The 16,661-nt window shown below is 38.8% G+C and overlaps 1 protein-coding gene across 1 annotated transcript in view; it reads left to right on the top strand.

Moving 5' to 3' along the window:
* The window catches only part of atp11b (ATPase phospholipid transporting 11B), a 56,933-nt gene that overhangs the window by 19,082 nt on the left and 21,190 nt on the right, over window positions 1-16,661 (top strand). Inside the window, exons 14-28 of the mRNA XM_073476159.1 lie at window positions 351-538; window positions 2,746-2,814; window positions 2,950-3,023; window positions 3,361-3,464; window positions 4,346-4,527; window positions 6,948-7,151; window positions 8,075-8,228; window positions 8,602-8,704; window positions 8,802-8,947; window positions 10,281-10,340; window positions 10,924-11,051; window positions 11,570-11,708; window positions 14,080-14,145; window positions 14,925-15,028; window positions 16,131-16,296. Of these exons, the coding sequence (XP_073332260.1) occupies window positions 351-538; window positions 2,746-2,814; window positions 2,950-3,023; window positions 3,361-3,464; window positions 4,346-4,527; window positions 6,948-7,151; window positions 8,075-8,228; window positions 8,602-8,704; window positions 8,802-8,947; window positions 10,281-10,340; window positions 10,924-11,051; window positions 11,570-11,708; window positions 14,080-14,145; window positions 14,925-15,028; window positions 16,131-16,296 (1,887 nt within the window). The remainder of the gene's footprint in view (window positions 1-350; window positions 539-2,745; window positions 2,815-2,949; window positions 3,024-3,360; window positions 3,465-4,345; window positions 4,528-6,947; window positions 7,152-8,074; window positions 8,229-8,601; window positions 8,705-8,801; window positions 8,948-10,280; window positions 10,341-10,923; window positions 11,052-11,569; window positions 11,709-14,079; window positions 14,146-14,924; window positions 15,029-16,130; window positions 16,297-16,661) is intronic.

Raw genomic sequence — 16,661 nt, 5'->3', positions numbered from 1 at the left:
TACGCATCACATTCATTTTCTTTTGGCAGACACATATTGTACATATACACTGTTTTCACTGCTGCTGTCAAACCAATACAACCCTAGCATATAGACAAATGATGTCAGCGATGACTTTTTACCTCAGGCCATTCATGTGATCAACAGTAGATAATTGGAGAGCCTACATTGCACATACTATATGCTTGCACAAAACGTGTGCAAACATATAGTACGTGCAATGTAGGCTCTGTATACATGTGAACATCTGACTCTGAATCATATCTCATTTATGTTCACAATGACTGTAAAGAATGAGAATTGATGGTGTTTCTTCCTCTCTCATCCCTCCCTGTTGTCACTCCCTTTAGATTGGTGATGAATTATTATTTCTCAAGGCGGTGGCGTTGTGTCACACGGTTCAGATCAGCTATGACCAGCCTGACTGCCTGGTTGGGGGAGGAGACCCATTCTCTCATGCCAACGGTTTCTCCTCCAGTCACATGGAATACTATGCCTCGTCACCGGATGAGAAAGCTTTAGTAGAGGCAGCAAAGAGGTAAGGTTACATTAGAGCCTCTTCAACAGACATTACTTCCTCTGTTCATTTCAAATAGTGCATAAGTTAAAGGAGCAGCCAAGGTGCTCCAGCTTTTATCCAAGAGATTTCCAACAACCATCACTACTAAAATTAGGGATAGACCAATTAGCAGCCTGACTAATTATGTCGGGCCGATTGTCAGCATTGTTTTTTGTTTTTTTTGTCCAATTGCTGATTAATAATTAACCTAAAAATGTGATAATTTGGCTCTGATGCAGTATCCTGTCCATGTCTGAAGTCAGTAGTTACTTTCCATCACTGGTTATTGTACATTTTGACAGAAAGATTTTTATTTTTATTGTAAAGGTATGATGTAAAAAAAAACGATCGATCCCTAACTAAAACAATGTAGGCCCATTATGAACACCGTTTTGTACTAGAGTTCAACCACAGTAGTCTTTAAATCTGGATGTATCTGCACTTCTTTGTCGGGGTGGCACAGATTGGTTTGACATATGGGAGAATTAGGGACCTTAATCTGTTGTCTCTGTTGTCTCTTTATCCAGCAGTGGTGGCCAAACTCAACAACTGCAAGCTGAATCTAGAGCCTAGATATTCAGCGAAAGTTTAGGTTGAGAGAAGGAAATAATGAGTGTGAAAAAAGACCTTTATCCTCATGTGTGTTGCAGTGCTATACAGTATTTTCATAAGAGCTTGTGTTGTCACCAGATTGCATGGTTGTGTGATTGTTTCAACTCAGGCAAGAAAACAAACTTGTGGTAGCTATTGGTTAGGTGTGATGGCTGTTTTTGTCTGTTCAGACTACTATAGATTTTAAAATCGAGTTTACCAAAACACGCTGGTCATAATGTATATGCCATGTCATGAACATTGCACTGATGTGAATCCTGGCTGCTCTACTTGCTGTACTACCTGTTGTGACCATGTCAGCTGCAAAGGGACATTGAATACTTATGGAGGGTGGACTGCAGGCCAAGTGCAAAATAGCACTTTTTCTTACGCACTTGTTCAATTTTATGTCACAGAAATATAACCCAGTCAACAATTTAATGTCCAGGGAGTGGTGGTAAACCTGTAAACAGGTCTGTGTGACCAGATTCTAATTTACCAGTTTGATAAAGGGTAGCTAAAGATGCTAAAGCAATAAACACCCTCCAGGCAAACAAGAAAACAATGGAGAATTGACAGTTTAGAAATGTGGCTGTGTAGTACCCTTTTTAAATTGTCGGATTGTGTTGTTTTACAAAACTTTCAGGATTCATGATGCATGAAGTCAGTGATCCTGTCCAGTGCAGTTTTCACACCATCAAATTATATTATGTCGAGCAGTGAGGGGGTGCACCCATGACCCAGTGCCTCCATGCTGCATTGAGCTGCAGACAGTGAATCTGTGTTGATGTATATCAAAAGCAAACACAGTTGGAACCATAACCTCAATAATCTCTCATCAGTATAACACTTAGTTAATGTTACAGTACCATTTAAAACCTCAACCAATGCTGTACATTGATTGCTTAGGGGAAGTGTAATTAAAGGTAATTGTATTTCTGAAATGTGACACCATTGGTCAGATTGCACAAACATAGGGATTACATATATTGGTGCTGTGTTCTGCTGTTCAAAAAATGTTTTTGAATTGCTTGGTGTGATACAGTGGCTTCAGTATTGGATACAAGCAATTGTCACAGTATCACTTGTCCACAGCTGGTTTATACTGCATGAAAAGCTTCTCCTTCAGTTAATTAAATCCCTGCAGCTGTCTGAAGGCAGCTAGACAAGTGTGTCGACAAATCTGCAACGCCTTAGCACAGTACCATTACGCACGGCCGTCCACAGAGTTTATCCGTGTCAATTCGCATGCAAATGACACCAGGCTGCTACTGAATAACAGATTAATACACATCAGACTGGTCGTTTTTAGCTTGTGTTCCATTATGTATGCAGGATACATCAGATTGCAGCATTTCATCAATCATCATCCTCATCCTCTCAAACTTTTTAAAAATAATTGTTAATTTGTTTAAAAATGGCACTTTTTATTCTTGGAATGCATAACAGTGCAAGCATTTTTAGATATGATGTAACCATTAACAATGTGAAATACAATAGAATTAAAACTGAAATAGCCTGGGACTCAAAACTCCAGGTTGAAGATCTAAATGTCCAGAAATCTAGTTTTAACTTCTTCCTTTCCCCCCCCTCAGGATCGGAGTAGCCTTCATTGGTATCAGTGGAGATACCATGGAGATCAAAACTTTCAGCAAGTCAGAGAGGTAAACCCTGTGCCTCTTTTAAATGACAAATACCCACTACAGCGTTTAAGCTACCTGTGAAAAAAGAAATGGTCAGGACAGACAGTCTGTGAGTCCAAAGTGAGTTAACATGAGTGTCTCTCCTTGCTTTGTCAGATACAAACTCCTCCATGTATTAGAGTTTGATGCCAACCGCAGGAGAATGAGCGTCATACTGCAGACTCCCTCAGGTAACTCCACCTTAAAGTTGCACTTGTTTTTTTCCCAAAACTACACTGTGCCCCTTGAAACTTGACAGTATTCTTAGCATTATTGACTAAATGTTGACTGCAGGAAATAACAATGAAAGACAAATTGGTCAGATGGTCAAACACAGGACTGGAGATCCAAACACACAAAAAGCAAATTATTAAAGTTAACAAAACAAGGTGGAAATGCAATCAAAATATATTAAAATACTTTGACAGAGTAGCAATAAATAGGTGTCTTTAGTTGATTCTTTATACAAATGTACAGAAGGTATAAGTTTACCTTCTATGTTGTCTTCTTGTTGTTTTGACTTTAAAGGAGGCTATGTGCTGTTCACCAAGGGCGCAGAGTCGGCCATCTTGCCTTTTGCTACAGGTGGTGAGATAGAAAAGACGAGACTGCACGTTGATGAGTTTGCCTTGGTGAGAAATACAGTTTATATTCATTTTTGAAATGTCTGTATACTCATTGTGTTGTTCAGCAGCTTGTACTGTTGCCACTATATAAGACATAGATTCATTGGGCGGATATGCTGATATGTTCCCTTCTCTTGATCAACAGCACATATGGTGGTCTTTTAGATTAAATGTACTTAATTTCATAGTCAGTCTGTTGAGTTAATATGATAATATCAGTGTTATACTCTTCCCCATACAAAGGACAAGCAGACAATCCCTTGAGACTCATTAAAGAAACTGAATATACCACTCGCCACTTCATAGAATATTTTACAGGACCTTATAATGGAACCTTAAAAATTCAACTCTGAAATGCCTCTTGATCTATATGTTCATAATTGTGTGTCTCTGTGTGCATATGTCTAGCATTTCCAGGCAATGTCATGGTTACTTTTGGCCCTGTCGCTCTCTGTTCACATTAGGCTGTAAATTCTTCACCACAACAGCTATATGCACACACACAAACATAAACGCACACATTTCCAGCCCCCACATCACTTCATCGGACGTCAGTACCCAGAAATCAGTACTCTGGACTGGGTTGATTTGTGGTCGTCTACCCCTCAGGCTGGTTTGGTGATTTAAAGCCAAGCTTTGATGATTTGTTATTCTGTTCTTTTTCTCTGCTTACGTTCCTCTCCCTTTCCTTCTCATCTCGGTTCCACATTTTCTTGACTTCCTCACATTTACTCCTTCTCTCTACACGCACTCATTTTATATCATTATAATTTTCTCTTACGTTCTTTCCAATGTTCTTTCTTCATGTCATTTTTTTTCTTATATTCTGATTGGTTTCTCCGTTTTTTTCCCTTTACCCCTCACCCACCCTCCTCCTCCCACTGTAGAAAGGTTTGCGGACCTTGGTGGTAGCATGTCGCCACTTCAGCCCGGAGGAGTACATTGAAGTGGACAGGCATCTGAATGCCGCCCGCACCGCGCTGCAGCAGAGGGAAGAGAGACTACAGGAGGCCTTCAGCTACATCGAGAGAGACCTGCAGCTGCTGGGAGCGACGGGGGTTGAGGACAAGTATGGAAACTAACGATTATATATTGGTGTTATCCCTCCTGAAAAACAGTTCTCATTACGTTATGCATATATTCATAATTAATAAGTCTTTCACGTCAAGAAGAAGTCTTTTCAGGTTAGCAGCACATTCCAAACAGAAAGCAGTGGCACAATGCAGTGATCACTGTGTTAAGATACCATCTTTGCTAAGCTCTAATATAGTTGTGAATATGCAATGTACAGTGCATTAACTGATTCATACATAGGAATAAATTCATTCGCAGTCAAGAGTTGCTGGCTTTTGAAAAATGCAAAGGCGTGCATCGTGACTACTGGCATTAAATTAAAGCTACTGAATGGTATCGGTGATTGATTATAATCTGAAAGCCACTTCAGCTGCCCAGTGTGGATCATTCCAGTATATTGTATGATGGAAAATTATTCTTAGTGCTATATCGTAGGCAACTGGACGTGTTTCAGTTTCTTGAAGATGTTTCACCTCTCATCCAAGAGGCTTCTTCAGTTCTGAACAGAGGTGAAACGTCTTCAAGAAACTGAAACACGTCCAGTTGCCTGCAATACAGCACTTAGAATTACCATGACCTAGAAGACCTTTATCAAGATGGAAAATTATGTAACTCACATGTTTTTATCACGTGTTGCCGCTAGCACTGAGTAAATTACATATAGTTAATGTTTGGATAAAACATATGTTTCATTTCCGCTTGGTTAGCTTTAACAACATTAACATGTTATGTGTTACTAGATTCAGATTTAATTTCCTCCTGTGTGTTTTTAGCCACTCTAGCGTCAAGGATGTATGGATGGCAATGTCAGTCTGACATATGTTCAGTTCACCACCTCAGTCCAGACTGAAATGTGACTGATAGGATGGATAGTCATGAAATTTGATAGACATTCATGGTCCCCAGAGGATTAGCCTGCTGACTTTGATGATCTCTTAAGTTTTCTGTCAACACCACCAGCAGATTGACCATTTTTTGTTTAGAAATGTCTTGACAGCTATTGGTTAGTCAATGTCTAAATTAATTAGGTCATCCACTGACTTTTAATCTAGGGCCATTATCAGTTTAAAACTTCCATTTGTCCAATACTTTGGTTCATGATAAAACCTGTAAAACCAATGACATTCACATCAGTCTCAGCTGCACTTAATTTTTAGTGCTTATTAGCAAAGGCTAGCATGCTCACACGTTCAACTAAGATGGGGAACATGGGAAACATATCTGCTAAACATCAGCATGAAAGCATTGTCATTGTTAAAATATTAGCACGTTGATTGTAGCATTTAGTTTCAAGCGCTGCTGTGGCTAGGCATAGCCTGACAGTGCCACTAGCATGGCAATAAACTTGTCTTGTAAAAATCTAGCTTTTTGACCATGCATATAAAGATGACAATTGATCCAAGCTGGAGAAGTAAAGAATTAGATAAGCAAACTAAAGATTATTATGTTCCAGTAGATAAGTGTGAAAGCTTTATGAGTTTAAAATAAGGTATTATAAAACAGTGAGAACCAATGGCCAAAAACAGACCAATAACACAACAGGCAGGGGAATCTCCAACAAACACACAATGTATAGTCAGCAGAAGATGGAGACGTCACCTCACTGAGCCTCTCTGGAAATGAATGTTGATATGTGATTGCATGCGCTCACCATCTGCTCCTCGCATAAGCCCCTCGCTTCTCTCACGCCGTTTATCTCTGTGCTGCCTCTCTCTTTTCTCTTTGCTGCTCCGTTTCTGTATCTGGAATGAATTCCTCCTCAGGCACACATGGTCACAATCAAAGGATCTCCTCCATTATGGAAGACGAGACTAAAATCTCCCTGTGTTCTGAGACTAATATGAATAGCCTAATGCTGATAGACACGGAATATTAGATCATATTCATTGTCTATTAATCTCTTTAAAAATAATAACTGGCAGAAATAGGATAAATATTCTAACAAAAAAAGATCAGTGCTGCACAATTTGAGAGGCAGTTCACCCTTCTCCTGTCATCAGACATGGATAACAAAGACAACCACAGACACCAGGAGCATTTAGTTTCATGTGTTGTTGTTGAAGCATTCACATTACGACTAGCTATTTGTCTAACCATAATGTATGAGCTTCAAGAAATGTGGAGTTATTGTCAAAAGTTGTATTGAATTATGGACACTGTTGTTTACCAGCAAGCCTCCAGGGCCCAACCACATTACACCACATTACGCCCACAGCAATAAGACTTCAGGCTCAAATGCCAGCTAGATTCATCACCTCACACAAACAAGTCTAAGACATGATTTTCTCTAGGTTTATGTTAACTTGGGATTTGCCCTAATGTAGTTATACATAGGAATCATTGGAAAGTTTGAACACAGAGTACATGTAACATGATTACACTGTATATATTCTCTCTCTCCCTTGTCTCTCCCAGACTCCAAGACAAAGTCCAGGAGACCATTGAGGCTCTGCGGCTGGCAGGGATCAAAGTATGGGTGCTGACAGGAGACAAACATGAGACAGCAGTCAGCGTCAGTCTGTCCTGTGGCCACTTCCACAGAACCATGAACATCTTGGAGCTTCTGCAGCAACGTTCAGATAACGAGTGTGCTGAGCAGCTCCGCATACTGGCCAGGAGGTGAGTGCTTGTGTGATTCTACTTTAGACTGTAGAATATTCACAGTGTAGATCTTAAAATCAATCCTGAGTCATTGTATTCTGATACCTTTGGAGTGATTTAACTATTAAATTAAGAGTTTGGCTTTAACTGGATACCATTTGTTTGTTTAATGTATTGTTCTTACTGTCTGCATCAGTGTAAACTTTCTGGACCTAAACTTGTTCTCATGTTTTATTTAAAAAAATATATTAATTCATTCAGAAATTAGCCTCAAAATGCTGCAGTTTAATAAGAAACAGCATAAAAATCTGAATAAGCTGACTTGATTGGTTAAAGGTACACTATGCAGTGTTGGGGAAGAAATTTTAATCAGTAGAGAAAGATCTTCATTGACTGATTTTTGTTATTCCTCAACAAAGTAAAAAAACAAACTGGTCGTTTTTGTGACTGAATAAACTGAACTTAAAGGACAACACATTTTCATACTGTTTTACCTGGTTTATGTTTGCCAGATCCTGCCACTTTTCTAGCTTCAGACAGTGTTTTGAGGACCTTATTTTTCTCAGAGAACACTGAATTTGTATTATTAGCTCATTAACATTGTAAATATTACAATTTTGAGTCAGAATTTCCTCTCCAAAGCAACGTAATGCTTTGGTTACTTTGATGAAGGCTGTGGGCAAGCTATAGTGATTAAAGGTTTTTTTGTATATAATTGGGTCCTACGATATGCTTAGCATCAACAAAACAAAGCCTGAGGCTTTCAGAGCTAAAAAGTTCTCCAAAGAGATAAATCTTTAAAACACAAACTCACCATTAAAGTCCATTAGTCCTGCAACTTAGCAAAGTGGATCTGTGGCCACACGGAGGCAAGATAAACTCTTTGGACAGGGTGTGGTTGGGGTTCTTTTTCTGACTCTTTCTCTACATTTTTTCTCCAGGATAAAGGAGGATCATGTCATACAGCACGGGTTAGTCGTGGATGGGGCCAGTCTGTCCTTAGCATTGAGGGAACACGAGAAGCTCTTTATGGAAGTGTGTAAAAACTGTTCAGCTGTGCTGTGCTGCCGCATGGCCCCACTGCAGAAAGCAAAGGTACCAGGCCTCTGCTATACACACGCACACGCACACGCACACGCACACGCACACACACACACACACACACACACACACACACACACACACCAAAATACATTACCCTTATGTTTAAAATTACTTCTTTTATGGACTCAACATTATATCAGGGGTGTCACATTTTATATATTTTATTTTATTTTATTTTTTTATGTTATATGTGCATGTTTTTGAGTGTTTATCTCCCCAGAAGTTGAAATTGGAAATTGGTTATACTTTTAAAAAAATAAAGTGCATACTGTATAATTGTGTTTTCACATGGTACGTTCATGTGATGGATCTTCAGAAAACTTACTTAAACTCCCCAATGTTTATATCACTTTGTTCGTTCCAGGTGGTTCGCCTTTTAAAAACATCTCCAGAGAAACCCATCACACTAGCGATTGGGGATGGAGCCAATGATGTCAGTATGATACAGGAAGCTCACGTGGGCATAGGTAAACACTCACCACATGTACAAAATATGCTGTCTAAGTCTTTAATTGTATTATGCAGTGTGTCCTCCAATGTGAGTGTGTGTGTGTGTGTCTCCAGGTATCATGGGGAAGGAGGGTCGTCAGGCCGTGAGAAACAGTGACTATGCAATTGCCAGGTTTAAGTTCCTGGCTAAACTTCTGCTGGTCCACGGTCACTTCTACTACATTCGAATAGCTACACTTGTACAGTACTTTTTCTACAAGGTAAGACTTGGATATGATCACAAATTGTCAACTTTAGCTGCACAAGCTTTTATGAATTGCTATAAAAATCATAATGTACTCACTCACCTTAATATCAGAAGTTAAATGTAGGGATGCACCGATACCGATACTGACATCGGGTATCGGGCCGATACTGCGCTCATATACTCGTACTCGTACTCGCAAAAATTCACCGATACCACGCACCGATGCCACTTTATTGCATTAGGCCTTACATTGCATGAAACTGAAAACCGCGATCAGAGGGTGGCTTGTCAGTGTCTAGGGGGAGATGTCGAACTGGAATCAGCCTGGTTAGGAAAAAGTTGAACTGGCGACATAGGAAAGCAAGCGTCATGTCAGCAGTGTGGACCTATTTCAAGATAAGGGACGATGACAGAAGCAAGGCAGACTGCAAGCTGTTTGCTGCTAAGGTGTCGAGGGGAGGAAAGGAGAATAGAGACTGAGCGATTTTCTGATGTGGAGGAAAACCCACTCTACAGCATCACAATGCTACCAGGTGTGTGTGTGTGTGTGTGTGTGTGTGTGTGAGTGTGTGAGTGTGTGAGTGTGTGAGTGAGTGAGTGAGTGAGTGTCCCTCTGTGACTGTGTGTGTGTGACTGTGTGTGTAAGTGTCTCTGTGTGACTGTGTGTCTGTATGTGTGTGACTGTGTGTGTGAGTGTCTCTGTGTGTCTGTGTGTGACTAGTTCAATTTATATTTAGTTTGATTCAAATGTGGAGACTGCAATATTTTAATTGAGCTATTAAGTTGACTGTGTTAACTGTGTAATAAGTTTCATTGTTTAAGTTGCGAAATTTCATTTTGTCAAATGTGAAGACAGTGCCAATGTGGAGGCTTTTTGTTGATACAGGACATGATGATTATTTATATTTATTTTTATTTAATTTATTATCTTTTGTTGTAACAAGCAGAGAAGAAAATAAATCCTGTCTTCCAATTCAGTGCATCTGTAACCTAATAGTTATTTTTGTGGGAGAAATATTGGTATCGGTACTCGGTATCGGCAAGTACACAAATGAAAATACCCATACCCGTACTCGTACTCGGTTTGAAAAAAATGGTATCGGTGCATCCCTAGTTAAATGTATTCCTCGAGCAGAATAAGTTTAGGATTATAACAGGTTTACAATGAGCGCTTATTATTCGGTTTTGTTTCTTTGGAAATCTCCCGGTCACGCATTCAAGTATGGAAGAAATTCTAAATTATGGAAATTAGATTTGACATCAGCTGTTGACAAGACTGTGTACGGCCATGCCTCCTGTCACTGCAATGTTTTTAATGTTTCTTTCCTTCACTCTGTCTTTTCTAGAATGTGTGTTTTATCACACCCCAGTTTTTATACCAGTTCTTCTGTCTGTTTTCACAACAAGTAAGTCTCTTTATCTCTCCATCTCTCCGCTCTCTCAAAAGTCATTGTGGATATGTTTGTTGTTTTAATGTTGCACAGTTTCTCACTGACTTCATTTCCTTAACTCGTCTTGGGATGAGGCAGTTTGATATCAATTTTCAGTTTCAAAAATCTCGACAAGTAAAACTTTGATGTTCACTAATGAGTTTAACTTAATGCTTGGAGTCATTAAAAGTTGCTGTAACATTTAACCAGCAGATCTCACATTTTGAATTTAAACTCTAAATATTTATGCATCATCGCTTTGAAATTATGCTTAATTATTAATCAAACTATTATCATATTTAAATGTCTTACTCAAGCTTTAGTCTGTTAATCTAGTTATTACTTTGGACCTAGAGAAAATGATATCAGCCCTAAAAATTATTTGTAAGAAATTAGACTGTATACAGTGTAGAGATACAGAAGGACGCTTTGTCACATTTTAACCTGTAATATGTCTATAATACGTCTTAAATCAGACACCAGTTTACTTCATGTTAGATGAATAGAATTTAAACTAATAGGTTGTTGTTAAGTGAAATGGTGTCTCTGTCCATCCCAGACTCTGTATGACAGTGTTTATCTGACACTGTACAACATCTGCTTCACCTCGCTTCCCATCCTGGTGTACAGTCTGTTTGAGCAGCTGGTCCATCCACATGTACTGCAGAATAAACCTGGCCTGTACAGGTAAGTTAACATGTAATCTGTCAGTGCACACTGTTAACTGTTTGTGGGAAGCTGCTTTGGTAAGTTTTCATGTTATTAAAAAATCTGAATGTCTGCCATAATTTTAATTACCAAAGAAAAGTCACTTTATTTTATGTCAGGCTATATTAAACATCTTCTTGCACAGTTTTGAACTGCTGCTGTTATGGCAAAGACAGATAATATGAATTTAATGTTACCAGGGTTCCTATGGGTCCTTTAAATCCTTTAAATTTGTGAATTTTAGGCAAAATATTAAAGGTCTTGAAAGTTTTTGAGAACAGGCATAAATAGATATGGGTCACTGAAAGTGCTTGAACTATTTATTTAGAATATAAATTTAAGTTGTTTAGATATTTAATTGTTGTCTGTGAGTTTTTTTTAAAGCCTGCTAATTCTCATTCTAACAATCCTAGGGTTTTTACAGTAATTAAACATGAACAGAACCATGCCGTTTTGGGCCCATTTTTACCTATAAAAAAAATGTTTGTATCCAACAGGGACATCAGCAAGAATTCTCTGCTGTCTTTCCGGACGTTCCTGTACTGGACCCTCTTGGGCTTCTGTCACGCCTTCGTGTTCTTTTTCGGATCCTACATACTGATGGGAGAAGACACCACACTTATGGGCAATGGACAGGTGTGTCCTATGGCTGTGTGTGTGTATGATGTACTGTATGTTTGTATTCTGTAACCTGCTGAGCGGACAATCCAAACCATTTTCGAAAAATGTTGCTTTAAGTAATGAATTAATGTGTAGGTGTGTGTTTGCGTGCGTGTATGCACGTGTTATGATGAGTTATTGTTATCGACGGGGCTGGTTGCCTGCTGGTCTTCTAACAGCTCCCTTACTAAATTTTGCTCTTTTCTTACCTGTCTCTTCCTCATTCTGTCATTTTGTTTAATAGCCTTTTAATATGGTCGGTCTGTCTCTATTACCATACCAGCATGTATGTCATTCACTTGAGTAAGTTGTATTAACTGCACCTTTTCTTCTTACCATATCTTCTATGTATCTGGTTCTTTACCACATCTGTTTCCAGCTTCATATCTTTGCCTGTGGTTCTCTGTGTTCGAAGTTTGGTATTTCAGAAAGCACTCACTTCTATCGCTCGCTTGTCTTTTTCTTCTCTCTTTTGTTGATTACTCTCTTTTCTTTCTGCCTTCACGCTGTGCATGTCTTCAGATCTTGCGAGCTAACAGGCAGCTGGTAAGAGTCTGCTCTACAGTTGAACGCATGTCTTCTTGGGGGGTTAATGAGAGAAATATGAGGATGATTCCTCAACAGATTATTGTCTTGCTAATGATTATAAGGATAACGTATGCTGAGCTCTATAGTATATTTGCATGTCGCCTACTTTTGAGTGCAAAACACAGATTTTGTTTTCCTTTTTTTAAACACTGAAACAAGGTAAATGAAAGCAATCATAAAACATGCAGTGGTTCATTGAACCCTGATGATTCTGTTAAATTGTAATCTGTTTTGATTCCTCCATTTCTCAATTTCCCCTTGAAGTTAATTGAGTGTTCATTACTCAATTCCATGTCTCTTGCCTGAATGTAATATTAGTAAACTCCAATTTTAATCTGTTTTCTGCAATACACTGACAGACCGAAAATTTAAATCCACACGTGATTTTTAACATTACTTAAAAATACATGCCACTCAAGCGTCAAATTTGCGCTTATCTTATGCAGTTACATACTGAAGATTTGTCTCATAGGCCGACAGATGCACATGTTTTTAACTAGTTAGAATAACAAGAGTCAGTGTGTAGGTTGGTAACGACAAGCGTGGACTAGGCTTGCCACATTACTCAGTTTTACCGGGGTTATATGGTGCTTGTGGTCGTTGTGTTTTGTTTTATTAAATCAATACTTAGTCGGACAACGGATGTACAATTACAAAATGAAAGTGTGTGCTGCTCTGTGCAGCAGCAGAGTCGCAGCACAGACTAGGAATTGAATTTCACTTACCACTTGAATAGAGTAAGGAGAGTTGACTGACAAGATGATGGTGGAGAATTTGCTGTCAGTGAAAGCAAAAGTGTCTATTTTAATTAATATTTCGATTTAAATTAATTGCAAACAGGGAACCTGATCATGCTAGTGAGGGAAAAGGAGTTGGTTACCTCACTGAGAAGTTTGAGGCTGTTCCCTACTAAGGCTGCTCCTTGTTCCATTACTCCCACAGATGGTATAAAACTGCTCCGAAGTGATGGTTAAAGGAGCTATTTGTAAAGTAATTTTATTATAAAATATTTTATTGTATATTTTTATTGTAATATAAATAAACGAGAACTTGAATAATAATCCTCTAAAAGGTTCAGAATTTTTGTCTGCTCCTCTGAATCCATCTGTGGATACGTCTTAGTCTTCTCATCGTCAGTTTTCAGTGTTTAAACTCCAGCAGGGCCCTGAATTGGCTGGAAACAAAAGAATGCCCCCAACAGCTCTCAACCTAAAAGAGGAGTCATTCTCATAGCGAGCGGTGGTGAAGCTACTGACAGTACACAGTCGGAGGGCAAGGTCTCATTTTCTGCAGCGTAATACCACTCAACTTGTTAACCGAGGTCGATGCCTTGTAGAAGTTTTCTCTCCATTCAACAACTCGACCACAGCACTGCTCACCTTGTCCCACCTGTCCAGACTCCATCTTTTATCCAGATTTATGGTTTGACTTGAAGGGTTTATAATATTATATAGTCCTAGCAACATTATCAGTAAATATCTAATACAGCAACTGTGTCTGGTGTTTCATATCCATTATTCATTGCAATGAAATGCCAACAAAATGTCATAGATTTATGCTTGAATAATTTGCAGCCTTGTACTGTCTTAATAGTGCTGAGTCAAAGAGGGATAACTTTATTTATTAGTTAAGTCTTGACAAGAGGAAGAAGAAATTGCAAAGTTGCATATACACAGGTCGACCATATAATGATCTTGCCATATTCTTATATTGCTAGTCCATGTGTGTAAACATTTACAGTTGTATGTCTGTTTTCTAGATGTTTGGAAACTGGACGTTTGGAACGCTGGTCTTTACTGTCATGGTCATCACAGTCACATTAAAGGTAAACTACACCCAATTTTATGCTCCCACAACAACAACAACTTTACTATAATAACTACAGTTGCAATGGTGCGGAATGATAACTGCCTCAGAAAAAAACAGTTTTGCAGGATACAGTATTACACAATTATTACTGCTATTATCAGTTGCAATGACGCCTAAAGGAATCAAAATGTGTTCTATGTATTTGGTCAAACACTTCATTATAATTTTTAGATAACACTGAATTGGCAAAATGCAGTATTTTTTTAAACAATACAGTAGAATTTAATACAGTAGTTAAGCAAATGTAGATGTTATGATAACCATCAATTTTCTTAGAACAGTAAACTTGGAAAGCAGTCTTACCCTAACAATAACATACTTTTTAAATTCTGATGTAAATATGATTGAGAATTTTTCTCATACATTGGCAGTGTAATATTAGTTTGGAGTATGTTTGGGTAGCAAGTAGCTTTATGCAGCTTTAAGATGATGGTTACTGTGTGTCAGCTGAGAGCTGTGTACCACGTTTCAGTCTACAGGGACACACTTGTATTGCCACAGCCCCGATATGAAATACAGTTTGTTGTGAAGTATTAGGATGATGTCAGTGTCCATTAACAGGAGAAGATAATGTGGCACAGTTTGGGGGCATGGCCTTTTTTTTTTTTTTTTTTTTTTACAGCACAGAGGCAGATTGCTGTCGTTTATTGATGCTCTACATACCCCTGTCTCAGTGTTTTACACCTAGCTTTATATCCTGTGTTTGTGTATGTGTGTGTGTGTGTGTAATGATAGCTTGCTTTAGAGACTCATTTCTGGACGTGGATGAACCATTTTGTGACGTGGGGTTCGATTGCCTTCTACTTCATTTTCTCTCTCTTCTATGGAGGCATCATCTGGTAAGAAGAGGTTCTTACAAAGTACATGTTTGTCCCAGTTTCAGTGCAAGAGCCTTCTTTCACACTGAAAGACAATGCTTTGCTGTGGTCTTAGACGCTCTCTCTGCTCAATCTAGTGTCCTTTTCATGTTACAAATAAAAAACAATTTCTTTAGTTAATGATGAAAAATTTAGTATAGAGAATGTAATCGGACCTTGGTCTACTGCCCAAGTTTTTATGAGCTCTTTGTCTGCATGTTGCATATGACTTAAAATGCCTAGAAAATGTATTAGATGACACACAATTTATTTATTTTTTTGCATTTAAGGATTAATGGAGCAAAAGACTGTTTCTGTCATATTCTGCATATTATACTGTATCTATTACATTTCAAACATGAGATGCTCAGTGAAATATATTGAAGTTCTTTTTTCTTTTTTCAAAAGTATTAATATTTTATTTATTTTATTAATATTTTCCCCAAAATTTGGACACCAGGAAGAACAGCTTCTACCTTGGTAGTGGCTAAAGGGGATCCAAGTAATTAAATAAATTAGATCCCTTCTGAACACTGAGGTGTAAATCAGCCCGATGCTGAGCTTTGGGATGGAACAGGCTGATTTACACCAGATTTAACAGTCCTGTCACTTGGCAGGCAAATCACTGAGGCTATGTGAGAATCAGCTTTGATTACCTGGGGGTGTGTTGGATTGATCAGATCAATCGTTACCCAGTCCTGTTCAGTCACAGGCTGGTAGGAGCCGCCCTAATTATATTGGTCCTTAATTGACATTTGTGGTCTGACATCTGCACAGATTATTAAATTATGTGGTTCCAAGGAACAATCAAGTAATTCAAAGAGCATGACTCCATCTGGAAGTTAGACCTGAATTTACAGTGAAGATGGCTGAGCCTGGCTACCCACCTGTTCGGTTCAGTTGTGTCCCCAGCACAAAGTCATTTATCTCAGTCAGTCAGTTCTGATATATATTCAGATATAATGTTACTGTCATTTTCAGACAAACCAACTTGTTGATGCTTACTGATAAAAAGCATAAGAATTGTATTACTTCCCTTTTCTTCTGCACTATGTAACCATTGTGTCCATTCCACTTCTTCCAGGCCATTCCTCCACACCCAGGACATGTACTTTGTATTCGTGCAGCTGCTGTCCAGCGGATCGGCCTGGTTTGCCATCATCATCATCGTCATAACTTGCCTCTTTCCTGATGTGGTGAAGAAGGTCTTCTACAGACACCTGCAGCCCACCAGCACACAGAAGAGTCAGGTAACATGGGAGGAAGGGAGAGAAGACCTCTACAGGTTTTTTAATGGGAATGTTGGTACAGAAGTCCAGCCATTTGTCTAACGTGGATTAAACTTTCTTTTTGTATTAAGTACAGGCTCTATTTCAGATTGGCTGGGATTTAAAGAGTCTTATCTAGCATTTATCTGTTTACTGCTCCGAGGTTCCCCTGGGTTTCAAATGCATCCTGCTGGCCTGACTCCAAGTCACAGTGTATAGTCACTCTTGGTCACCGCAGTTTTTCACGGCTGTTTGTGATTGTGTTTTTATCAGATCTACATGGATTTAGAAAAGAGCAGAGGAGCACAATTGCTTGTTGAGTGAATTGTTTGGCTATGGATAGCCAT

The sequence above is a fragment of the Pagrus major genome, chromosome 11 (genome assembly GCF_040436345.1).
Source record: "Pagrus major chromosome 11, Pma_NU_1.0".
Taxonomy (NCBI): domain Eukaryota; kingdom Metazoa; phylum Chordata; class Actinopteri; order Spariformes; family Sparidae; genus Pagrus; species Pagrus major.
Note: the sequence above shows the minus strand (reverse complement) of the source record. Positions and strands in the feature narration are given on the sequence as shown.